This window comes from Neomonachus schauinslandi, chromosome 5 (assembly GCF_002201575.2).
Source record: "Neomonachus schauinslandi chromosome 5, ASM220157v2, whole genome shotgun sequence".
Lineage (NCBI taxonomy): Eukaryota > Metazoa > Chordata > Mammalia > Carnivora > Phocidae > Neomonachus > Neomonachus schauinslandi.
This window is the reverse complement of record NC_058407.1, coordinates 44,486,776-44,514,661: the sequence shown is the minus strand read 5'-3', so window position 1 is coordinate 44,514,661 and position 27,886 is coordinate 44,486,776. Positions and strand designations below refer to the sequence as shown.

At 35.8% G+C, this 27,886-nt stretch overlaps 1 protein-coding gene across 1 annotated transcript in view; it reads left to right on the top strand.

The window, feature by feature from the left end:
* The window catches only part of TRHDE (thyrotropin releasing hormone degrading enzyme), a 364,092-nt gene that overhangs the window by 264,511 nt on the left and 71,695 nt on the right, over positions 1–27,886 (top strand). The window contains exons 8-12 of the mRNA XM_021678576.1: positions 12,437–12,502; positions 13,140–13,327; positions 18,694–18,782; positions 25,690–25,820; positions 25,921–25,976. Of these exons, the coding sequence (XP_021534251.1) occupies positions 12,437–12,502; positions 13,140–13,327; positions 18,694–18,782; positions 25,690–25,820; positions 25,921–25,976 (530 nt within the window). The remainder of the gene's footprint in view (positions 1–12,436; positions 12,503–13,139; positions 13,328–18,693; positions 18,783–25,689; positions 25,821–25,920; positions 25,977–27,886) is intronic.

Here is a 27,886-nt window from a genome sequence, read left to right as displayed (position 1 = left end):
TTGATAGGGATTGCATTAAATGTGTAGATTGCTCTAGGTAGCATTGACATCTTCACCATATTTGTTCTTCCAATCCATGAGCATGGAACGTTTTTCCATTTCTTTGTGTCTTCCTCAATTTCTTTCATGAGTATTTTATAGTTTTCTGAGTACAGATCCTTTGCCTCTTTGGTTAGATTTATTCCTAGGTATCTTATGGTTTGGGTGCAATTGTAAATGAGATCGACTCCTTCATTTCTCTTTCTTCTGTCTTGTTGTTGGTGTATAGGAATGCCACTGATTTCTGTGCATTGATTTTATATTCTGTCACTTGACTGAATTCCTGTATGAGTTCTAGCAGTTTTGGGGTGGAGTCTTTTGGGTTTTCCACATAAAGTATCATATCATCTGCAAAGAGTGGGAATTTGACTTCTTATTTGCCGATTTGGATGCCTTTTATTTCTTTTTGTTGTCTGATTGCTGTGGCCAGGACTTCTAGTGCTATGTTGAATAGCAGTGGTGATAGTGGACATCCCTGCCGTGTTCCTGACCTTAGGGGAAGGCTCTCAGTTTTCCCCCATTGAGAACTATATTCACTGTGGGTTTTTCATAGATGGCTTTTATGATATTGAGGTATGTACTCTCTATCCCTATACTCTGAAGAGTTTTAATCAAGAAAGGATGCTGTACTTTGTCAAATACTTTTTGTGCATCTATTGACAGGATCATATGATTCTTGTTCTTTCTTTTATTATTGTGGTGTATCACATTGATTGATTTGTGGATGTTGAACCAACCTCGCAGCCCAGGGATAAATCCCACTTGGTCGTGGTGAATAATCCTTTTAATGTACTGTTGGATCCTATTGGCTAGTATTTTGGTGAGAATTTTTGCATCCACGTTCAATAGGGATATTGGTCTGTAATTCTCCTTTTTGATGGGGTCTTTGTCTGGTTTTGGGATCAAGGTAATGGTGGCCTCATAAAATGAGTTTGGAAGTTTTCCTTCCATTTCTATTTTTGAAACAGTTTCAGAAGAATAGGTATTAATTCTTCTTTAAATGTTTGGTAGAATTCCCCTGGGAAGCCATCTGGCCCTGGGCTCTTGTTTTTTGGGAGATTTTTGATGACTGCTTCAATTTCCTTAGTGGTTATAGGTCTGTTCAGGTTTTCTATTTCTTCCTGGTTCAGTTTTGGTACTTGATACATCTCTAGGAATGCATCCATTTCTTCCAGGTTATCTAATTTGCTGGCATATATGTTGCTCATAATATGTTCTTACAATTGTTTCTATTTCTTTGGTGTTGGTTGTGATCTCTCCTCTTTCATTCATGATTTTGTTGATTTGGGTCATTTCTCTTTTCTTTTTGATAAGTCTGGCCAGGGGTTTATCAATCTTGTTAATTCTTTCAAAGAACCAGCTCCTAGTTTTGTTGATCTGTTCTACTGTTCTTTTGGTTTCTATTTCATTGATTTCTGCTCTGATCTTTATTATTTCTCTTCTCCTGCTGGGTTTAGGCTTTATTGGCTGTTCTTTCTCCAGCTGCTTTTAGGTGTAGGGTTCGGTTGTGTATTTGAGACCTTTCTTGTTTCTTGAGAAAGGCTTGTATTACTATATACATTCCTCTTAGGACTGCCTTTGCTGCATCCCAAAGACTTTGAACAGTTGTGTTTTCATTTTCACTTGTTTCCATGAATTTTTTTAATTCTTCTTTAATTTCCTGGTTGACCCATTCATTCTTTAGCAGGATGCTCTTTAGCCTCCCTGTATTTGAGTTCTTCCGACTTTCCTCTTGTGATTGAGTACTAGTTTCAAAGCACTGTGGTCTGAAAATATGCAGGGAATGATCCCAATCTTTTGGTATGGGTTGAGACCTGATTTGTGACCTAGGATGTGATCTATTCTGGAGAATGTTCCATGGGCACTAGAGAAGAATGTATATTCTGTTGCTTTGGGATGGAATGTTCTGAATATATCTGTGAAGTCCATTTGGTCCAGTGTGTCATTTAAAGTCTTTATTTCCTTGTTGATCTTTTGCTTAGATGATCTGTCCATTTTAGTGAGGGGGGTGTTAAAGTCCCCAACTATTATTGTATTGTTGTCGATGTGTTTCTTTGCTTTTGTTATTAATTGGCTTATATAATTGGCTGCTCCCATGTTAGGGGCATAGATATTTACAATTGTTAGATCTTCTTGTTGGATAGACCCTCTAAGTAAGATATAGTGTCCTTCCTCATCTCTTATTATAGTCTTTCATTTAAAATCTAATTTGTGTGATACAAGGATTGCCACCCCAGCTTTCTTTTGGTGTCCATTAGCATGGTAAATGGTTTTCCACCCCCTTACTTTCAATCTGGGGGTGTCTTTGGGTCTAAAATGAGTCTCTTGCAGACAACATATCAATGGGTCTTGTTTTTTAATCCAATCTGAAAGCCTGTGTCTTTTGATTGGGGCATTTAGCCCATTTACATTCAGGGTAACTATCGAACTTAGTGCCATTGTATTGCCTGTAAGGTTACTGTTACTGTGTAATGTCTGTGTTCCTTTCTGGTCTATGTTACCTTTAGGCTCTCTCTTTGCTTAGAGGACCCCTTTCAATATTTCTTGTAGGGCTGGTTTCGTGTTTGCAAATTCCTTTAGTTTTTGTTTGTCCTGGAAGCTTTTTATCTCTCCTTCTATTTTCGGTGACCGCCTAGCTGGATATAGTATTCTTGGCTGCATATTTTTCTCATTTAGTGCTCTGAATATATCCTGCCAGTCCTTTCTGGCCTGCCAGGGCTCTGTGGATAGGTCTTTTGCCAATCTAATGTTTCTACCATTGTAGGTTACAGATCTCTTATCCTGAGTTGCTTTCAGGATTTTCTTTTTGTCTCTGAGACTCGTTATGTTTTACTATTAGATGTTGGGGTGTTGACCTATTTTTATTGATTTTGAGGGGGGTTCTCTGTGCCTCCTGGATTTTGATGCCTGTTTCTTTCCCCAAATTAAGGAAGTTCTCTGCTATAATTTGCTCCAATATACCTTCTGCCCCTCTCTCTCTTTCTTCTTCTTCTGGGATTCCAATTATTCTAATATTGTTTCATCTTATGGTATCATTTATCTCTCGAATTCTGCCCTTGTGATCCGGTAGTTGTTTATCTCTCTTTTTCTCAGCTTCTTTATTTTCCATCATTTGGTCTTCTATATCACTAATTCTCTCTTCTGCCTCATTTATCCTAGCAGTTAGGGCCTCCATTTTTTATTGTACCTCATTAATAACCTTTTTGATTTCAACTTGGTTAGATTTTAGTTCTTTTATTTCTCCAGAAAGGGTTTCTCTAATATTTCCTATGCTTTTTTCAAGCCCAGCTAGTATTTTTAAAATCGTCTTTCTGAACTCTAGTTCTGACATCTTACTAATGTCTGTATTGATTAGGTCCCTGGCAGTAGGTACTGCCTCTTGTCCTTTTTTTGAGGTGAGTTTTTCCATCTTGTCATTTTGTCCAGAGGAGAATAGATGAATGAGAGCACAAAATGCTAACAGCATAACAACAACCCCAGAAAAATATACACTAAACAAATCAGAAGAAACCTGAAACCGGGGGAAAAGAAAGGGAAGAGGGAAAAAGAAAAAAAAAAAGAAAAAGAAAAAGATAAAAAACAAACAAACCAAAAAACAGAATGTGATCAAATATTATCAGGCTGGTGCATAGATCAGTGCCACACACTAGATTTTGGGCATATTTTGGTCTACTAAAGTGCCTCTCAAAATTTTAAAGAAAGAAAAGCTTATATATGTACAAAAATAAGGGTAAATGTGTTGAAGGGATGGAATATGACTATAAAGATGAAAATTATATAGGTTTTTATAAAAGGAATTGATAAGATAAGAAGCTGATTGAAAAAGGAAGAAGAGGATTTAAAAAAAAAAGGAGGAGAGAATATGATCAGGCAGGAGACTAGAACAAAGCCATACACTAGAGATTTAGAGAATATTTTGGTCTGTTAGAAGAAACTGTATCCCAAAATTTTAGAGAGAACAACTAATATATATATATACCAAAAATAAGGTTAACTACTCTGAAAAGATAGACTATGACTCTAAAAATGAAAAATAAAAAAGATTTTTTTAAAAAAGGGATTGATAAGATGTTGGCTGAAAAAGGGAAAAAGAAAAATTCAAAAAAAAAAAAAGAAAAAGAAAAAAGAAAATTAAAAAAATTAACTTTGAAAGACTAAAGAATCATGGGGAAAAAGCCATGAATTCTGTGTGCAGTATTCCCCTAGTGCTGGAGTTCTGCCATTCTCATCGATTGGTAAACTTGGTCTTGGCGGGCTGTTCTTGCTGATCTTCTGGGGGAGGGGCCTGTTGTCATGGTTCCCAAATGTCTTTGCCAGAGATGGAATTGCCCTGCCCTTGCCGGTCCGCGCTAAGTAATCTGCTCGGGTTTGCTCTCGGGAGCTTTTGTTCCCTGCAAGCTTTCCCTACAGCTTTGGAGGATGAGAGTGAAAATGGCGACCTCCCAATCTCCGCCCAGAGGAGCCGAGAACTCGGGGCCCCACTCCTCAGTGAGCCCCCGGAGAAAAGCAGTCAGTCACTCCTGTCTCCCGGGTCTCCGGCCGCACTCCGTGCTCACCCAGCCTGTGACCGATCCTTTCTATCTCTGGCACACGACCCCGTGTGGAGTCTCCAAACCCAGCAGATCCCTGCAGTGCGCTTCCGTGCCTCTCCTCCCAGGGAAGGAAGGGGAGTCTCCCCAGATCTGCCACTTGTTGGGTCCCTGCTGGAAGATCAGTGGCCCGACTGTGCCGTGGATCACGGTTTATGGCAACCCCGAGCTGAGAGCCCGCGCCTCAGCTCCATTCTGCAGCCAGCTTCCCTGCTCAGATTCCTGTGAGCTCTGCCGCACTCAGGCACCCCCGGTCTTTCTGTGACCCCGAGGGTCCTGAGACCACACTGTCCCGTGAGGGTTCCACCCCCTGCTTAGCCACTGGGGCTACGTCCCTCAGTGGAGCTGACTTCTAAAAGTTCCGATTTTGTGCTCCGTGGCTCTAACACTTGCTGGTAGGGGCTGACAGAGGCCCCCTCCCCCGCCGTCTATCTTCCTGAATATCACCTCGGATTCACTTCTCCGCTCATCTTACCTTCCAGAAAGTGGTCACTTTTCTGTTCAGAGTTGCTGCTATTCTTTTCTTCGATCTCCTGTTGAGTTCGTAGGTGTTCAGAATGATTTGATCCCTATCTAGCTGAATTCCTGGGACCAGACGAAATTTAGGTCTCCTACTCCTCTGTCATCTTGCTCCTCCTCCCTTAATTTCATAATCTCCAGCCACTTCTCAGATAAAAACCAAAATGATATCTCAATCTGTAGTCTAGCTTTCTTGTGTGTGTTAGTTGGTCATCTGTCACTGGTTTGGTCTCCTTGCTACTGTTTGTCAAGGTCAGAGAATGTAGAAACATCCTCTGAAGTGCATGGCCCAGGGTTCAAATGGGTTTTATCCAACCCTTGTGTGACATTGCTTTGATCTGGCAGCTTTTAATCTGCTTTCTTATTGTCCATGGATCCCTTTAAAATCACTCTACTGTAATAATGCATACACTCACAAATATTTAATTTTTGAGCTTTAGGTTCCTGGTTTAAAAGCCCCTGCTCTAGAAGCTTTGTTTAAGACAAAAATTTAAGATAGTTTTATTTTTATTGTTGTTACTCTCTGTGTACTTCTGTCTGTGGAACTTTCATACTTTTTCTCCAGTCTACTTGTCTGCCTCTTTTTTTTCTTTTTTAACTTAAGTGTCTACCTCCTTCCCCCCATACCTACTGTTTCTAATACCAGGAAAGCCTAGAAGATTTATCCAGTAAAACTGGGTGTCTTTTTTTAAAATTTAATTTTACTTTATTATGTTATGTTAGTCACCATACAGTACATCATTAGTTTTTGATGAAGTGATTCATGATCCATTGTTTTCATATAACACCTGTGCTCCATGCAGTACATGCCCATCCCCCCACCCCCCTCCCCTCTAAAACCCTCAGTTTGTTTCTCAGAGTCCATAGTCTCTCATGGTTCATCTCCCCTTCCGATTTCCCCCCTTCGTTTTTCCCTTCCTTCTCCTAATGTCCTCCATGCTATTCCTTATGTTCCACAAATAAGTGAAACCATATGATAAGTTACTTTCTCTGCTTGACTTATTTCACTTAGCATAATATCCTCCAGTCCCATCCATGTTGATGCAAAAGTTGGGTATTCATCCTTTCTGATGGCTGAGTGATATTCCATTGTGTATATGGACCACATCTTCCTTATCCATTCATCTGATGAAGGGCATCTCGGCTCTTTCCACAGTTTGGCTATTGCAGACATTGCTGCTATGAACATTGGGGTGCATATGGCCCTTCTTTTCACTACATCTGTGTCTTTAGGGTAAATACCCAGGAGTGCAATTGCTGGGTCATAGGGTAGCTCTATTTTTAAATTTTTGAGGAACCTCCACACTGTTTTCCAAAGTGGCTGTACTAGCTTGCATTCCCACCAGTAGTGTAAGAGGGTTCCCTTTCTCCTTCTTTTGAGAAGTGTCTGTTCATGTCTTCTGCCTATTTTTTGACTTGATTATTTGTTTTTTGGTTGTTGAGTTTGAGAAGTTCTTTATAGATCTTGGAAATCAGCACTTTGTCTGTAGTGCCATTTGCAAAAATCTTCTCCCATTCTGTGGGTTGCCTCTTTGTTTTGTTGACTGTTTCCTTTGCTGTGCAGAAGCTTTTTATCTTGATGAAGTCCCAAAAGTTCATTTTTGCTTTTGTTTCACTAGCCTTTGGAGATGTATCTTGAAAGAAGTTGCTGTGGCTGATGTCAAAGAGGTTACTGCCTATGTTCTCCTCTAGGATTTTGATGGATTCCTGTCTCACAAACTGGGTGTTCTTTGCTTTTCATTTTGTATAAGTTGTGTGAGAGAATTTCTATTTTTCTTTCTGAGGTTACTGAGAAAATTTAAGATGTTTGTGTTTATTTTATTATAATCCCCCATTAGTGTTATAGTAATCAGTTTGGGCTCGCAAGCAATAGAAACAAACTCTGGCTAAATCAGGCAAAAAGGAATTTGCTGGAAGGGTGTATGTACAGCCACCTTTGGAAGCATTGGGCAGGCTGGAGCACCAGGCTTACAAAATGGGTAGTAGGAACTAAGGGGGACTGAGAAATTAAGAAACCTAGCCAAGGTCCTGCCACAGGAATGGCCGGTTCAACTGCTACCATTAGTGAGGCTATCTCTGGAGCCTGGGATAGTCTTTCAACTGTTCCTGCTCCTTTGCATTGATCTGGCAGGATTCACAGTCCTGGGATGAAGTATCTGCTCATCTGAGGCCAGGGTACATGTGCGTGCTTTAGCTGCCAGGGAGGGGGGGAGGGGGGGAGAGGAGAAGGTAGAATTTAGTATTTTGTGCCTTCCATTGCAAGTGGGAGGTAGAGCCCTCACCTTCCTGCAGGATTCCATGGTGAGTTATTGCCCCCATATAAGCGTGGTATTTAAATGCTGGAAAGCCAAAAGAATGACAAATGCCCACTACACATTTTTTGAGATACAATTATTCTTACTAGAAAGGAACAATATTTCAAATCCCTGCTTCAACCTTCTCGTCACATAGTCAGAAAAATCAATGCCTGGATTTACCTGCTATTTCCCAGACTAGCCTTTGAGTAGAAGGCCTCCTACTTGCCAGTGTCACTGAGGCCCAGACTTGACTCTCTTACGTCAATGGAGGGAACACAGGACTGGGCCTGCCTTGTGCAGTCCCCAAAACTATACCCCCTGGAGCTTCATCAGCAAATTTTGGCTGGAGCCCATGATACAATCCTGACAAATGGAAAACAGAGAGAGTTTGATGCAGGAACTGAGAGGAAGTTTTCCTGATTCTTAAAAAGAGATTCTTGGGAAGAAATTCTGTCTCTTTCCTCTGCACAATGTCCTGTCTGAATGTGATGGTTGGGATTGCTTGTCCCATCCAGCCTCAGACTCAAGCATGAAGGCAAAACACGAGTAAAGGTGAGGCCAAACAATTTCTGGAGAAAAAGAGCTGCAGCTGTCTTACCTTCTTATAACAGGAAAGAATAAATCTTGTCATTATAAAGGTCATTCTAGGGTGGATATTTTATAATTTGCAGCTAAACACAAATAAACCAGTCTATATATCTTTGGATTTTATTAAACTGTCCTTTCATGTCCTGAGGAATACATCCTTTGTGCAGTTAGTCCTCTGTTTTAACATGCTAAGGGGCTCATTACTAGGAGAGCATAATTATTCCATGTAAACATGTAAAAAGATAATAGAGCTTTACTTCCTCAGCTCACTTTTTCCTTTTCTCCTTTTTACTTATTAGTCCCATTGGCTTTTGTACATGAAAAATTGTGGATCATGTCACTTATTAGCAAAGAAAGTAAAATAAAAATGGTCTCCTACCCAATAGTTCGGTCTTTCAATGACATCATATGCAATTGCACATATCAATGAAAGTTATATAGCTGACATATATGCAGTGAAATAATAAATTATGTCCTATGTTAGTGTTTAAATATGACATTTTGGAGGAATCTGATGGGTACGAGAAACGTCTCTTGACAGGATTGTTGGTTGTTAACAGAAAGGCATACTGAATAAGGCAAGTCAAAAATCATACAAATACATTCGGCATTTGCTGTGTACCGGGCTGAGCACATAGATGCTGGCTCAACAGTGGCCAACAGGGGTAACGGGGGTTTTACTCCCATGGAGTTTACGGAGTACGTGGGCAGTCAAGCTGATGAACAAGCAGTTGTAACACAGTGTGATAGATGCTCTCATATGGTGCAACGTATGAGAATATAAGAGGGGTATGTAACTCAGGAAGGGGTGGGAATGGCCAAGAAAGGACTCCTGGGAAGAATGTATCAAGCCTGACTCCTGGAGATTGAATGGACTTGAAGTAGGTAAGAGAGAAAAGCATATGTGGAGAAGGGCTCGTTCGGGGACTAGAAAAGGGAGAGAGGATGCACAGGCATCTGCAGAGAGCAGGAAGTGGCTAAGCGGAGGCAGGGGGCAACAGAGTAAGAGACGGGATCGCAGAAGTACAGAAGGAGCATTCATTTAGAGTGTTCGCACTGCTTCTGAATGCAGCAGGGATCCATGTGTGCATTTGATGAAAGCTCTTCTGGCTGCACGGCAGAGACGCGACATGAAAGGGACAGAGCAGAAGCAGTGGCCATGCTAGTCATCCCGAGGGGCTGTCAAATAGGAGGAAGGAAAGGGGAACCTGGACGGAAGATTTACGATGTGGGTCATTACTTGAATGTGGTGGAAAGGGAAAGGGAGGCACCCAAGGGGACTGCTTGGTTGAGATGGATGGAAGGTCATCACTGGGGAAGGACTGCCGAAAGGAGCTGATGTGGGGGAGGACAGTGGCTTCAGCTTCGAACATGGCTCTTAGTTGTCTGTGGGGCATCTAGCAGACATTGGATTTGGGTCAGGACTTGTGTGCACAGGTACAGAGTTTGGACGTGGGCTGGCGTCTCTGAGTTCCAGTATTCTGATTTATTAGATGATGATGATGGTGATATCTACCTCATAAATGTCATGGGATTGAACGAGATAAAATAAAGCAACTCAGAGGCAGATATTGTTTTCATGAGTTCTGTTCTTTGGTTATTATTGTCAGTGATGCTTTTCCTTCTGTCACTCTGTTTCCAACTGGTCGCCTGAAATGATTAAAAAGATATGGCAGCTGATGTCTGCTGAATACTTACTGTGTACTAGACACTCCTGACTCTTCCAATACTGTACAGATATTAAATCACTTATTCCTTAACATAACTCTGTGAAACAGGTACTTTCATACCGAAAGAAATTAAGCAACTTGCCAAAATCAGGTAGCTAGGAAGTATTGGGGTGCAGATTTGGACAAAGGCAGTCAGACTCCGTTTCTTGTACTTTATGGATGAGAATATATTTTTGCTAAATAGACCTTTGACTTTTAATCAGTTTATAATGTTGGTTTCATTCCTTAAGAATATTCTATTGGTCATCTTTTTTTTCTTTTCAACAACTCCTTTATTTCTGAAATTCTTTGTATAGTTAATATTAAAATATTCTTCTACTTTATATCATAATGTCAAATCCACTGCTGATTGACTTTCATACACATACATATAAACATAAATTTCCATTTCGGATTCATAACTCCAGCCATTTTCATATTCATCGACTTGTAGGCTTGAAAGGAACTTAAAATCTTCTTATTTAATTGCATAGCAAATGTTTAAATTCATCTTGTCAAGTAGTTTTTCTACCAAGACTTCTAGAGTTTCAGTCACAGAAACCGTCCTCCACAAATCCCATTTCAGTGTCTGTCCTTGTTCTCAGTAACCTAATCTCCCCCGCCGTTCCCCCAGCACCTGAAAGCTACTGGCACATGCAAAGTACACCATACATTTTGTGGAATGAATGAATAAATAAATGATTGATTATCAGAAAAACCACATTGACTATTCTGTAAGTTTCTTGGTAATTCAACAAGGACAAAACACAATTTCCTTCACTTAAAATATGACTATTTTCATGCAAGAGGAAGGCTAAGATAACTAAGGAAAACACTTGGGGTTTTCTCTGTTTTTGGAAAACAAGAATTGACTTATGTAGAATTCCAGTAACACCTGAAAACTGGGACTGCTGGGAATCCAAGAAGATGCTCTCTGCCCTGACTTTCGAGGTGAGCAAGTTGGAGCTGCTTTCCTAAGGCCAGATAATTGCCACTTCAGCCTGCTTGAAGTGTAAATTTGAACTTTGTTCTGAATTGGGGAGGGAACCAAGCGCTTGAGTTGATGACCAATGTTGGTCAAATGCCAACTCATATCATGAACAGTTGGATTTTTTTGATCTGTCTGTGAAGAGAATCCTGTAGTTGGGTATCGGACCTTTCAAAGTCCATGGAGTATTCCTTTGTTTCCTCTTTGGGATTATCCTAGCAGCACTATCCATAAGGCAAACCCAATAAATAAATAGTTCTACTGTTGATACTTTTTTTCTTATCACATTACTAAAATAAAACTCAAATTTGTGTTTCATAATTCCTATTGTTCCCAGATTTATTCATTTAGGTGCTAAAAAAGCATGAAAGATAATGCTGACAGTTAAATCTGAAATAATTTATTTAAATCCTGGTCCCCGAGTTCTATTGGAAAATGACTCATATGGCATATTCAAAGCCAAAAGTAGAATTCAGATTGGTTATTTGGGGTTGTATTTTTTTCAATAAAGTTATTCATAATCCCCAATGACGATGATGAATTTGTGGTTGCTATGTTAGTGTTGGGCATTGCATCTTTAGAGTCTGATTAGGTGGGAGTTGCCATTTGCTGTGCTGTGAATTGCCAACAAAGCTGAATCTGTCACAGGTGCTACGATTTGTATTTCAGAAAAATTTCTTCACCAAGTTTAATTTTCCCCAAAGTAGTCTACTCTACACAGAGTACTGAAAAGAGTCAGCAATTTTTTTTCATTTTCAGTACTGTGATGTAAATTTGGATTTTGTCTACTACCTACATGTAGAGATGATGGAATTTCAAATGCAGGAGACCCTCTGTTTTATGATATAAAACACTATTTTCTATTCGTTTTTCCATTTTGGATTCAGAAAAAGAATAACACCAATTGGCTGTAACCAACTCACATATCCACAGTGACATAAACCATGCTTTGTAGAAGGGAGCAGGCATGAGGTAGATAGAAAGTGTGTAGGTTTAACTACTAATGGTGGAAACTGGGAAATGGGAAGTCCTACACTCAAAAATATTAAATAAATTTAGGATTTATTTTTTTCTTATTAAGTATTAATATGTGTTATTTCTTATTAAGTATTAATTAAGTATTAATATGTGTTTCAAGCTCATGGAAATAAGTATGTATCCTTTTTTGTATTAGGCAGCCTGTCCCTTGCAGAGAGACTAGGGAACCAGGCAGCTTGTGCAGACAGTCATCACTCTTTCAGCAAAGCAATTCCTCTTCACATCAGCATATATCAGTCGCGTTTCTGTTGTTGTTTTTTCTTTTCCATAAAACAGAATTTATTTTTTTCAATGCTTCAACAGGAAGGCCTGATGGGGAAGTTTCTCCTAAATGTTTCACTGCAGAGGTAGTTTCTTTAAAATTGCCTGAGGTTGATTTGTTAAATTAAAGGAAGGTCTTTGACCCTGGAAATCCATAAGGAGTGATTATGGTTATGAAAATAATTTTTAAGAGACCAGCATTGTTTGATGAGTTAAGAAATATGTTACGTTAAAGCTCTTTGGGATATTTTAAAATGAGATTCTTCATCTTTTTCCACGTCTTTCTCCTTGTCTTCATATTAATGAAATTCTAACAAATAGAAATTATTAATTGAATTGAGAAATAAGTGTGTGTGTTGGAAATTGCTGAGCCTCCAAATTGTAATTATAATTTTATATTCTTTGTAGGATTATTTAACCATTCATAAGTATGGCAATGCAGCCAGAAATGATCTCTGGAATACACTATCAGAGGTAAAGTATAGGAAGCTCGAATACCGAAACCTCCTCTTGAGTATTTGAATTGAGTTTATAAACCATTCTTAACTTTTATTGACACTAACAGATGTTTTTACTTTTTATATTTTCTCATATTGCTTTATCATTTTATTTTTGATATATTATAAAAGTAATGGGGTTTAAAACTACTTAATTAAACTACAAATGGTAGTAAAAAGTACCTTGCCTACTTTCAAACAAGACAATACTTCTGAAATATAACATTCATATTGTGTCAGATATTCATGTATGAGAGAAATATTGATGTTAAAATAATTTTTTCTATAGGTGAATAACAAATATTTAAATTTGGTACTGGACATACTGGGGATACTTAATGATGCCAGAAGTACTTGTTTTAACAATCAACTCTGTTTTATCTTCCATTAAGTAAAAACTTTAATGCTAATAAAGCTTTCGTTTCTCTATATATGCATGAAGCTTAATTTAAGGCAAGGAGATTAATTTTACTAACACGTTATATTAGCTTCACTGATTTTACATGTTTTCATCCTTAAGTAAATCATAAAGGTTAAAAGTAAAAATGGTTTAATGTTAATTATGTTTATAATTCATGTTTATAAAACTAATTTATACAATTTGGGTTATAAAGGCTTTAAAACGGAATGGAAAGTTTGTAAATATACAAGAAGTAATGGATCAGTGGACACTCCAGATGGGTTATCCTGTTATCACCATCTTGGGAAATTCAACAGCAGAAAATAGAATAATAATTACCCAACAACACTTTATTTATGACATCAGTGCTAAAACTAAAGCACCTGAACTTCAAAATAACAGGTACAACACTCTTTTACATGAAAAAACAATTGCTTTTATTCTTGGGTTTCACTTTGCATTTTTAACATTTTAAAAAGATTGCTAGCACAATTATAAAATGTAAGTGAAATATGGTTTTCATTTTTTTATTTACATATGGTGTTTTCATTTTGATTCCTCATTTACTCCCATTTCCAGATATTTTAACCATCAAAGTGACAGCACACCAAAGTTATTTTGTTTAAGCAGAGTTTAAATTATCATGGTGATTTAGAAAATTATGTGATTTTTTTTACTTTTCCCTGTGAATGTTTGTTGAATTAAATTCAAGAAAGTTAAGATGTAGTGAAGTCAATTAAATGGAATGGAGCAAACTGAGATTTATAAAATAGATGAGAATAGAAACTTACAATCCAGAAAGACTAATTAAAACAAACAAAAACTACTACTAGACTAGTATCTGAGCCAAAGGAACTCAAAGTAGATCTATTTTTAAATGGTCTACGTATCAGTGCTACTTAGCATCAAAATATGTTCTCCTCCCTCATTTTCTGTGTGTAAAACCACTGAACAGACAACATACATAGTATTTTTATTTGTTGTTAAACTTTCTTTTGAAACTCTTATTTAATTACTGAAAACAACATATAGTGTTTCTTTTCTACTTCATGTTTTCTTACTGTATGGTGTCTTATTAAAGGCTGAGCCAAAGAAAGATAATGCAGTTTAAGTCAGTTCATTTCATTTTTTAAAAGGTGCCCTAAGAAAAGATTGGAGAGGGAGGGGACAGAAGGGATGGAATTTAAAATTAATAAATAAAATGAAGTGTTTGGATTAGGTTGGTCATGCTATCTCCCATTACATTGGCATATTAGGACTCTGACTTTATCGTCCACCAATATCTAGGAGGTGTGAAGCATGAATTGTTTTTGGTTTTTTGTTTTTGTTTTAATCTCTAAGAGGGATGGAAATCGTTCCCAAGTAGGCTAGCTCCCAGATGGGCTATAGGTAGAAGTGACTGAGAAATTCCTGAATGTTTAACGATGACTGAATTTGGAATGTCCTTTAGAAAGCATTGTCTTAAATCTCCTGGTCAATAGATACATTGGCTTTGGACAAACCGCCCCTGCAAGTCAACTGTTTCAACCAATGGAATGTAGTCTTACCCTGCCGCACTGTCATGATCTGACTCTTGTCTGTCAACGCTTCTGTATTACCCAGCCTGGGTTCCACACAGTTGCCAAATGCTGCCTCTGATTCTCCACCCTATGGCCCAGGGCTAAACCTGCTTAGGCATCAACTCCAGCCTTGCCAGGAAGTACATAAAAACTACTTGACTGGGGCGCCTGGGTGGCTCAGTTGGTTAAGCGACTGCCTTCGGCTCAGGTCATGATCCTGGAGTCCCGGGATCGAGTCCCGCATCGGGCTCCCTGCTCGGCAGGGAGTCTGTTTCTCCCTCTGACCCTCCCCCCTCTCCTGCTCTCTCTCTCTCTCTCTCATTCTCTCTCTCAAATAAATAAATAAAATCTTTAAAAAAAAAAAAAACTACTTGACTGTGGCAAAGTTAGAGAGATTTAGGCCATGCCTTTGAGAATGATCAGTTTGACACAAACATCACTGATGCAGAAAAACATAAAGGACCTGCAAATGACAGAACAAATTTTGAACAAAAATACAGTGTCAGCCTATAACATGCATCAGATGTATCAGCTATGAGTCCGACTCTTTAAAGGCAGAATTTCTCCCAGGCTGTATAAGCATACGTAACTTGAATAGAGCTTTGCTTTTGCTAGAGTTGTAAAATCATATGGATAATGTTGAACCCTGAGAACCTGGCATATAAAATATTAAGAGTAAGATAATGTATGGAGTCCCTTTAAGCTCGAAAATTATTTTCTATCTATTTTGAAATAATAGAGCTTGCAGTTAAAAATTTAGTATTCAATTGTATCTTATTGATCAATTTTATTCACTCTAACATTGTGGTCAGAGCTTCAATACCAATTCTATCGGTCCTTTGTATGTAGCCTTCCTAGGTCTTTATTACACAGTGCAAGCTGTTGATGCAGTAAAACAGTGCCCACCGATACCAGAAATCCCACGAATGGTGGATCTTTTCTGAGCCAGTATCATCAATTCTTTGTCCTGAATTTTGTAAAGGATACTAGAACATCACTACAACATGCCCAGAACATTTTTAATGCATATAGTAATTACATTTTTCTATAGAAAGATGGTTATATAACTAATAATTGCATAGAGTTAGGTGATATGTAAAAGTGAATAAGGTATTTGCTAGAATTTAGGTATTCTGGAAGTTCTGAATTTGTCTAGCTTTTTTTCTTTATCAAGTTAATACATTGCAATGTTAAGCAATGTCTCCTCATCCACTTACGGAGTTTCTCAGAGTCCTGTTCTACAGACAATTGTATTTATCTCCACAGTCATATTTTCTTTTTGCTATCATCCTGATGACAGCAACTTCTGTAGAGTTCATGGTATCTACATTAATGCTTCACTGATATGGGTACCATTTTACAAAAAAGAATTTTCACTCAAGCTAAAATAAGTACCTATTATTTTCTACCTTAACATGATTATCAGGATAAACATTGCTTTATTATAAAAACATGAACTATGGAGAGAGAGATAACCCCAGGGAATATTACAGAAAAAATATCTTAAAGGTCTATTGAAATGCATTTTGTGCTTGTTTTTGGGTTTTTTTCTGCTTAAAGTGAGATGACTAAAATTAAACTTAGGTAGCTGGAACACAATCTAATTCACAAATTCTTTTTCCTAATCTTTTTTTCAAACATAACCCACCGCAGTCTGAGATTTTCTTTATAGCACACCATGCTTCACTCAGCAGTGTTTAGTGTCTTCCACCCTTTTAAGTTGTAACCATAAAGCAACGTGCTTTCTTTGATTTTTGAAATGAAATTTAGGAAAAGATCAAATATGTGTTGTTTGGAAAGTTATGAAAAATAACATCTAGGATCAATAGTGTAGCAATTCAGAAATGAATACAAATTTTAGATATGCTTGGTAATTTGTCATTTTTATTTTGTTTTTGTGACAATATATACATTTTAGTTGTGTGCATACACAGTCGTGCAGACATAGACACACACACAGACGCAGAGAGAGCAAAAACATTCTTGGGAAAAATACCCAGAAGACTATTTCAAAAGTTTTACAAAATGCCTGAGTGTTTGTATCCCCCCAGTACCTTATAGTTAACTCTTTTGCATCTGAACAGCTGTGTGATTCAGTGTCTGCCATGTAGGAAGTTTCCCATAGGGATGTGGCATTGACTGTAAACAACAGGCAGGTATCCATATGAATCTCTTTTTCTTGTACTGTAGAGACTTTTGCTAAAACTCAAATATTGAAGCATACCATAGAAATGTTATCATCATTTCTAGTTCCACTATTTAGAAGAATACAGTTTAAATAAATGCAAAAGTGTACTTATTTATATTAGGGGCAAGTAATATTTCACATTTTATGATCATGCTTTAAAAAGACACATTTATCCTTGAGGATTTTTAAACATCATCAATTTTGTATATTTCTTGCCCTTTAATGGATACTTATTTGACTTCACAATTTAGTTGACCCAACTCAGTGTAGAAGATATGTACCAGAAAGTCAAGTTCATAAGGTTAATCTCTGTCTTGCCCATAGACTGATTTGGTTCCTTTCATTTTACTTTGGTCTAATCCTGTTTGATCCAATTCAACAGCAATTTCTGGAATGCCTTCCATTTCTAGGCTTCTTCAAGATCTTAGGTTTACAAATATGAACTCATAGATAATAATTTGAGAGTCAGATGCATAGTCAAGCATTATTGTCTCTTAACTAATTTTTTCAATTAATCAAAAAAGAGTCGTTATTTTTAGAGAAGAGCTGTTAAAGAAATATATATCAATTCTCTTTGTCTTCCTCACAGTAATACCATTATTAAATATTTGCCATATTCTTAGTATTATGTTAAGAGCTTGGAGGTCTTTGATAAAGAGCTTAAGTGGGTTATGTTCATTTACTTCTACTTTAAAAAGAATACATTTGGTTACTATAGGTTATTGATTCCCTGACCAACTGTGTGGATTCCACTGTGGTATAGCTTAGTGTCTCTACATAGTTGGCACTCAAAAATACTTCGCTGATTAAAACATATTATTTTAACTTTACATATTGTAGATGGCCACTAGTGTAAAATTATTAATTTCTTATACTCTTCCACTTAGATTTGTTACTATTACTGATTTGTGTTTCTTGTGAATGAGAAATGAAGTGATAAAATAATCAAATTCCATGTAACAGATTTAGAGGAGATGCCCTCTCTTCCCATGCCCCCCCCAAAACATATTCATTATGTTTGTAATTATATAATCGTGGATACGTTTCCTGAAAAATTCTCAATTCTCTGTTTACTTTCCCAATTACAGAGCTCAAACAGTGTCTTCCATAAAATAAAAAATATTTTTTACATACTAAATGTTGTTGGCTACCCTGCTGTTAATGGTGCAATGATAGGTCAACATAATCTGGCTATACTTCAGGGAAAGAAACAAAATGTAGTCACTGAATTTATTGTAAGACCATCCAGATTATCTCTCGCTAGTCATTTGAGATTAAATTGATACTACTTCAAGTACAAGTATAGGCTTCCATTTTTACCCTGTAAAAAGTCAAATTCTAGAAAATGCTTCTTTTAATAGCTGAGACTCATGACTGATCCCTGAACATTGGTTGATGATTTCACACATCATTGTGGAAATTTCATTTCAGAAAATAGAGCATAAAGTGTGTTCGACACTATTCTTTGTATTGATCTGGATTTTAGGGGCATCTGATTAGTTTCACCTTTCATTCCTGCTTTGCTGAGTAACTTTAGGTGTGCTGTATTAACCTATCTGTAAAATGTGATAATACTACTTATTAGGATAGTTATGTGAAAAAATAAGGATAATGTTGAAATGTAAATGCATGAAGCCACTGAAATGTGTATTAATTTAACATAGAAACAAGTAGAAGGGAGTTATTTTGAGACTTAATCAATATATGGTGTGGCTCTGATTTATTGATTTTAGCTACTTTTTATTCTGTAATGTAAAATGCAAATCTTTTTTTTTTTTGCAAGAAATATTGTTTTGTTGAAAGTCCCCCTTTTGTATTGAAATTAAAACTCTTACAGGCTAAGTCTGCTTAGTGGCATTGAAGAAGTAAATTCATCTTCTTGACTTATTCCTTACTTTTGTGACGGGAATTTTTTTATTTCCCCTAAAGAGAATAATAGAACTCATGCAGAAGGTGCATAGCAAATGTTGTTTATTTGTTATAACCATTTTTATTCTTAAAGCTTCTATTTTACTTTGCAGTTACCTCTGGCAGATTCCATTAACTATTGTGGTGGGAAATAGAAGCCATGTGTCTTCAGAAACAATTATTTGGGTGACTAACAAATCAGGTAAAATATATATGCTCCCCTCAGGAACTATTTGGTTTCAGATAATTGTTTAGCAACTTAACCTCTGGTTTCAGCTGTTGTAAAAATGTGAATAAAGACAAATTAGAAAGAGAATATAAAAGAGTGATAATCCCTTCTACAAAATTAAGTATAATATAGTATAGTTTGTACATAATCTAATTTTAGTCTGCCTATATAATTCTTAAGTTTATTTGTGTCATTGATGGTAAAGAGAACATTTAAAACAAGGCATCTGTAGTACTAATTTTAGCTGTTTTAAACTGTATCATTTTATAATCCCAAATGTAATTAAATTATAATCATAACTCCCAGTAAAACAGTATGCCAAATAATGAAACACAGGCCACATTTTCAATTCCATTTTCCTGCTATCTTGTTTTTTGCCAGACTGGCTCTTTAAAGAATGGACAAGGCGATATTCTCCATAAAATTAGATAATTATAGGGACAGAAGGGAGGGGACTTGATAGGTCATCAAAACATCACCTAAACTAGGGTCAACTCTCAAGGAGCAGAAAAAGATGAGATTCTATTTTGTTTCTATTTTTTTTTTTTAAAGATTTTATTTATTTATTTGAGACAGAGAGAATGAGATACAGAGAGCATGAGAGGGAGGAGGGTCAGAGGGAGAAGCAGACTCCCTGCCGAGCAGGGAGCCCGATGTGGGACTCGATCCCGGGACTCCAGGATCATGACCTGAGCCGAAGGCAGTCGCTTAACCAACTGAGCCACCCAGGCGCCCCTCTATTTTGTTTCTAAATATCTTCAAATAAGATAGCGACCTATTTCAGTTCACTGTCAGAAAGCTATTTCTTGAATCCAATCTAAATCCTTCATGCTAGATGTGAAACAGGTCTCTTTAATTTTTGTTTTCTATTGAACTAGAGAAAAAGCCAATTAATCATCTTTTATGTAATATTTTATTTAGATTTAGATGGTCAAGTATGTCCACGTTTCTTCTACTCCTTTCTTGAGTTCTGTTAATTGATGTTATCTTATTTCATAACCACTATGAGCAGCTACAATCTGTTTTTTGCAATAAGTGAGCTAAAATTAGTAAATAACAAAATAAACATTGTATCTGCCCCTCAGTCTTGCTATTATAAGGGAGATATAAGTGCTCAAAATACATATATACAAGAAAAAGTTCTTATAGCAAAATCTAATCTGCATACCAGAAATATAAATGCTTGTATTTTCAGTTGAATTTTTATTCAAATTTTCATGTTGTTGTATTTTTAACAAATAATCACATATTATGAAAATATGTGCTTTTATTTATATACATTGTGTATCAAAGATTCATAAGTAATGTAGTGATGAATTGAAATGCTTATTTTAAAATTTATTGGTGTTTCTCCTTTTAAAATTGCTTATTATAATCTATTCTTTTCATTTCTTAGAGTTAGCATTTATATGATTCTTAACTCACTTACTGTATTATTTGTTTTTTTTTTTTTACTGCTCTTTTACTTTTGTGTAGTTGTTTTGTTTATCTACGTAATTTGTTATGAAATGATGAGTGAAAACAGTGAGTCATTAACCTAATGATCTAATATTAGATCCTCCATGGGATTGCTAGGAACATGAAATAGAACAATTTTCAGAAACCAAGTAAAACATTTCTCATTGGGGGGTACAATGGAAATGGGACAATTACAAGGGTGCAAAGATACTGATTAAAAGTCAGGATCAGGCCAAAACGTCACTTTTAGAGAGTGGATCCAGGGCAAGTCTGATACTTCGTCAATATTTTCCCCATGTCCATTTCCTCTATCTCCTTAGTTATTTGTCTGCTATTATTCAGGGTATCCTCTTGTTTCACGTAGAGTACGCAGAATAGTGTCACAGCTTTTCTTGACCAATAACCACAGGTGTATTTGAGAGGTTGTTTCCATTTGTAGTCTCTCATTATTAATCAGGAATAATAACAACACGATATTTCAAAGCATACATTTGCCTAAAATGTCACCTATATTAATACAAATGTCATGCTCACTACATAGTGTGTGCAGTGCATGACTCTGGGAGATGATATTTACATTGACTCTGATAATTGAGTTGTGCCACCTACAGTGTGTCAGTTTCCATTAAATCACAGCAGAGCCTTCTGGTTGATGGAACATTGTCCCGATAGAAGTGTTGAAGCTTTTGTGGAGAATGCCCATACCAAGTAAATATTTCTTGAAAACTTTATAAATATGTAAATCTGGAAGAAGCTGCCAAGAGGGACCTAAAAGAAAGACAACCATTCTGTTTTCCCTGTTCAGTCTCATTCTGGCTTTAGTTTTGTCTTAAATCCCTTCATTATGATGACAAATAAAAAACTGACACAAGGCACAGACTAGGGGGAAAGAAAAGATTGTTAACTCTTGTCTCCTTTCATGTGTTATTACCTCTCTCTCTCTCTTTTTTCAAAATACAGTTAACTAGGGACACCTGGGTGGCTCAGTCGGTTAAGCGTCCAACTCTTAGTTTCAGCTCAGGTCATGATCTCAGGGTCTTGAGATCAAGCCCCGCATTGGGCACTGCACTCAGCAGAGAGTCTGGTAGAGATTCTCTCCTTCTCCCCCTACCCCCCTCTTTAAAAGTAAATAAATCAATCAAAATAAAAAATATAGTTAACTAATATCAATAATAATATCAATAATGTTTTTTCCATAAAAACATTAAGAAAATATTCTGGTCAATTCTAATCAACATTGTATTTTAAAAGTCCACCTTTTAGTTACAACAATAAGATCAATGTTTTTATAATTTTTCATTATCAGTCACATAGATTTGATCTCACCAGGTATTAAAGCACAGTCATGGTGAATAATATAAAGTATAAATTTGATTTGAATCATCATATACTCTTGACACTTCCATTTTTTAAACCCTTTGGATGAATATCGAATTAATTCCAAGTTAAGGTATAGTTCATTCTAGCCTAAAATAGTTTTTAAATCAACTTTTAAATTACTGAAAGCAGGTAAAAGGATTTATCTTTTTCGTTTTTACTACTGAGATACTGAGAATGCAGATGTTTATAAATATAACAGCTTGTATGGTGACAATGAATGTGTAATGGAAGGGAATAAATTTAATGCCAAATGTTAGGAAAGAAAAGATTCAAAATAAAAGGAAATTGATGCTGAAATTACAAATAAACATTAAAAATAATGTAATGATATAGTGCTTGCCTTAAGCATTGGCTTATATAAGACTTGTAAGCCTTTAGAATGAGTTATTTTTAATCCCCATTTTACAAATGAGGAAGTTAAGGCTTGAGACATAACTTGCATAAATTGTCTTAGGAGCTTGGTTTTCTTTTCTAAATGTATTCCCTCTAAACCACACACACACACACACACACACACACACACACGTAGATTTTTAAATTTTGGTAGGTTGCTTTGCTGATGTGCCAATTACTCAACATGTTGCCATTGTATTCATACACATGGTTCTTTATAGGTGCTATAGAGCATTTTCTAATTTGATTCTCACACAAGTCCAGTGAGAAAACCAGTATGTATTATACCTGAGTTTGTTTCACATTGCTACCCTTGTTACTTTGGTTGGCTTTTTGTTTGTTTTAAATTCTGATTTTTCTGCAGCCAGCCAATACTGAGGATAAAGGCTTAATCTTCCTCTTTTTATTCGGAAAGTATAGAATATAAAACCAAAATATTATAAAATTCTAAGTACTCTGTGCCTTGATATAATCTAAATTTTGTGCCATTTTGGATACATTCTACATACAATTTTAAGTTATTATTACTAACATTGAAAATATAACTTCCATACTTTTTATATTGGTACTCATCACATACCATACCTCATTAGGCCATTGGAAAAGGTCTCTTTAGAATTCATTGCTTGCCATTAGTTAATTTGAAGAACATTTTAAAGATATAATTAGCTAGAATGAAAAAGACATTTACAAATCTATTACAAAATCTTTCAGGGAATCATTTCTCCAAAGATTTCATTTATAACAAAGGCATAAAAATATTCATGAACAGTAATAACCTTCAGGTTTTAGTTATCAATTTAATAATAACATACTTAAAAACAATAGATGCCTGCCTTTTTTATTCTCCGATGAAATAGAAGGTATAGGGATTGTTTTCCTATTTTAATTTGTCTCTCTTCTACCTATAAGTTGTTGAATTCAATAAGTTTATTTTTTATTTTTTTATTATTTGTAGTTTCAATTTTCTACTTAAATTCCGGTTAGTTGACATACAGTGTAATGTTAGTTTCAGGAGTAGAATTTAATGATTCATCACTTACATATAACACCCAGTGCTCATCACAACACGTGCCCTCCTTAATGCCCGTCACCCATTTAGAGCCAAGTGTATCACATGAGGTTAAATTGTGCCAGCTCTTTAAAATGCGAACAAGAAATAACTTTAAAAAATAGACTTAATATCATAGGATTCCATGGCTGTTTCAGAATTGTAAAAACATAAATCATGTATTCATATATTAAACTTGATTCTTGAATATTATAATTTCTTCAAAAAATAACCACTTCTTAGATGAAAATGATCAAATTTACACTTAACCCAAATGAATTTAGTATATGTGCTGCCAAAGCAAGCACCTAACCCAAGTGAATTTAAGCACAATATGTGTTGTGATAAAAATCCTCATATTATTGAAGATAGAGTTAGGATTACTCAAGAGAAACAGTATCCTCAATATTTTAATCTTAATTTTTTTCACTGAATTGAAATCTCTCTTCAGATGGTTTAGTTTTTTAAAATGTCTTCTCTTTTGTTAATTATTTTTTATTTTTATATCTGTAAAATGGGGTGACATTCCAAAACTTCAAAGGAATTGTGTAGATAAGCACATTGAAGTTTTGAAAAATATACAAAAACAAAGTATCAGAAAATTGGGAAACTATAGGGGCGCCTGGGTGGCTCAGTCGTTAAGCGTCTGCCTTCGGCTCGCGTCATGATCCCAGGGTCCTGGGATCGAGCCCCACGTCGGGCTCCCTGCTCTGCGGGGAGCCTGCTTCTCCCTCTCCCACTCCCCCTGCTTGTGCTCCCTCTCTGGCTGTGTCTCTCTCTGTCAAATAAATAAAATCTTTAAAAAAAAAAAAAGAAAATTGGGAAACTATTAATATTTTAGAGCAATATCTGATAGATCTATTTTTTTAAGTACCAGAGATGAAGCCTGGTAAAATTTCACACAGAGGAAAACAGTTCCTTCTTCTACTGAGTCATAGAATTGGAAGGGACCTTAAATGCTATTTATTAGTTGGCCCTTAGATTATATGAGTGGCCTAAGTTCAAACATTTACGTGTAGGAGAACTGGAACAAAAATCTAACTATCCTGCTCCTGTTTTAATTTTTATTTCCAATGCTGTGTCCCTCTTTTTCAAAACAATATAAGAATGTGAGAAATATATACCATATTACAGTAAAAGTGCTATACCATCTTGTATCAATAGAATATAATGTAGTAAAAAGGACACCCAAGTCAGGAGACCTGAGGCGGACCATTTCCTGCTTTCTTGGACAATTCGATTAACCTGTCTGAGCCTTGTTTTTTTAAATGTTCCAAGATACTATTTATAAAAGTGGCAAAAAGCTGACATACCATCTGAAACATTAAAGATTAGATTTTTATGTTCAGCATACATTTTTGGTTTTACTGTACATTTATAAAAATTGGCAAAATGTAACAGGTGTTAGATTAAGGAGCCCACCCCATTTCAGAGCCTACCTCATTTCAGCAATTAATAGTCATTAATGTTCACCCAGTGATTTTTGTAGTCACACCCTCTTCCTGTGTGGCTTCTACTTGAGAGAGACTATAGAGTCAGTGTTTCAAAAAGAGAAAGAAAAAGAAAACCTGTTTTGTAGCCTGATGTGTAAAAAACCTTGATAACAAGGTGAGAATTGGAGATTTTGTGTCTCACTCAGAACTGACACAAATGGATTTCTGTGATGCATTTTCTGGTTTTGAGTCATTGTGGAAATTAGGTGTCCCGGTGTGTGGGGTGTATATGTGTGTGTAAAATACAAATTTTAAGTAAACTTAATACATTTCATAACTTCTACGAACCATGAGTCCTGAGGACATCCACGAAATGATTAGAATTGTAAGCTATGGTTCTGTGAAGTCAACAGAGGCTGCCATTAAGGTGAATGGAGTTCTCCATCTGTACCATATTTTGAAGGAGTTAAATATATAAGTTATAAGATTGCTTTTACTGGCTTCCTTTAAGTGAATTAGCTGGGGAATATAATCAAGTTACCATTTTCCGAAGTGATTCCAATAAACAGAATTTATTATCTTTGTTCTAATTATATGTAGAAATATTAGAGTCTTAAACAAATGAGTTTCCTTTTTCCAACATTATTGATGATGCTGGAAAGTCTGCTATTTATTAGTACTTCCAAAAAAGCACAAGAAAAAAGGCAAGAAACAATAGTGACTTTAAAATAAATGAGCCCTGTTGTTTTAATCACTTTCTTAACTGAATAAAATAAGTAGAATGTGCACCTAAAACCTTTTCTTCTATTCTAGCCCCATATTTAAATACAATCTAATTAGAAGCACATAAATACAGGAGATTTCTTGGTGACATTTATCTTGAGAAGGACATTGTATATAGGCAATGGGGTTTTACCAAGAACAAAAAATGTTAATTATAAGAAAACAATTAATTGAGGTAATAATGGGTAACCAACTAAAGGTTTTCTAGTGAATTCTAGATACGGTGATGAATTAATTAAAGAGTAGATTTCAATTAGGTATTTATGATGGTGTTCTCTTTTAATTATTGGTACTATAATATCTATTATTTAGAAAATATACTTCATCTCATTTTAACCCATAAATTTAAAATCTGTTTTACTCCAAAAAATGTTGTTTTCAGAGCACCACAGAATAACTTGGGACAAAGGAAGCTGGTTGCTGGGGAATATCAATCAAACTGGCTATTTTAGAGTCAACTATGATTTAAGGAATTGGAGATTATTAATTGATCAGTTAATCAGGAACCATGAGGTAAACTGGATTTACTCATCAAAGATCTGTTTCGATAGGTGAACACCTGCCATTTTAATCCTGATTCCCTTTTTTTTTTTTTTCCTGGTTGATTTCATAGGTTCTCTCTGTCAGTAACAGAGCGGCTTTGATTGATGATGCCTTCAGCCTGGCCAGGTATGTTTTCCAGTGGATCTTCACAAGAAAACTGATGTCCGTAAGGCTTTCTCTATTAAGCTAAATATTGTATGTTTTGAATAAGAAGCCTTTTAAGAACAATTTCTATCTCATGTTTTTTTGGTTTTGGATATGAATTATAATCAGTGTCCCAAACTCTTGATCAATAATAGCCATAGGGTATTTCTGAGTCCGGAGAAGCTTGATCAATTTTCACTGTAAGTTCAATTTAACACTGGAGATTAATAATCCCTTCCCAATTTCATTAATGAACTCTACAAAATGACCATTGTGCCATATTTAATTTTTGATGGAAAATACCTTCAAGCAACAGCAATTTTTTCCCTAACATATACTCATATATCTTTTTTTAATGTTTTTTGAATGTGATTCATTATGAGAAGCTTATGCTGCAAGACAGAAATAAATATTCCACGGAGTAAAGCTGTTCTGGACAAAATGTATATCAGTCTTAGAGCAGAAGACTTTAGTTGTACTTGTTATAGTAATATTTACATTATTTTCATCATTAGATTTATAATGTGAAAATGAGTTATTTGAATAGTCACTAAACAATTATTTCTTTAAAATAATGTTGATTATAAACCCAAGCTATTTACTCATTGTTGAGATTAAACAGTAAAATAAACTCAGTCCTTTTAGTATTTTGAATTGTTTCACATCCAAGTGCAGTCTTAATTTTAATAATCCAATGTTATTGGGCAAAAATTTAGAAATAATAGTGCTAGAGGAAGGTCCACCAAGATAGCAATGTATGGAGGTAATGAGTAAGATGTAGTTTTGACTCTACAGTAAGATATGAAGACTCTGAGTATTCAGTATGACGTGAAGATTACTTTGACATAGAAGTTTAAAAAGGTCAGAAAGCCAGTAAGACAGTGTACTTAATGTAACATTGCATTGAAAGAGAAGCAGGAAAAAGAGAGAATTATGTTGAGAGCACCACAAGGAAAGGTTTGAGAACTAGAAGAGACCTCATACCACCAGCTACTTAAACACTCACAAGGGTCCAGACACTGTTCTAACTGTTGTACACATAGCAATTTGTTTAATTCTCACAACCTTATGAACTATGTAGATATGTATTATTATTATTCCCATTTTATAGGTAAGGGAACTGAGGCTCAGAGAGGTCAAGTATCATGCCTAAAGTCACACAGCTAGTAATTGATAGGACCAGAGCTTTGTCCAGATAGTCTGGCTACAGAGCCCAATGATGTTAGCTCTTTCATTATATGTATTCACATGAGCGACCATTTCAAATCCCATCAGTCTTTCTATATTGCCTGGTTCTTTAATTATAATAATTAAATTAATTATTTTAATTAAATTACTATTACTGCTGATATATATATATATTCATGTGAATTCTTTTGGATTTGAAATGATGGTGAGAAAGCATATAAGTAGTAAATGTACAAAAGTTGGAGGGCATATGAAAATTGAAAGGAGGGGATCTTTGACTCATCTGCATTAAATTATTTTTTAATGGAATATTTTATTTAATAATGGTGGATGAATTTTTTTTTTCAAAAATTAAATTCCTTGTTGACTAAGACAGAACATTGCTTTCAATTCCAGTTTTGGAAGCCTTAAATATTTGAAGTAAATAATTTCATTATCATTTATACAAATTCACCAGGAAAATATGCAAATCTCATTGAATATATATTAACATTTGTTTTACTGATAATGAGATAATTATCCTATTAGTATGCAAGTGAATAAATACAAAATCAGATTTATACAGGCAAATGCCCCGCACTTGGAGTTGAAGGTTATCATAGGTCACTGTTTCCTAGTAAATGTTTCATAGTTTGGCTACCAGTCTGTATCAACCTTCTTTCAGTTTCAGAAGCATAGCATGCTCTTCTTGGCTTCTTTAAAGA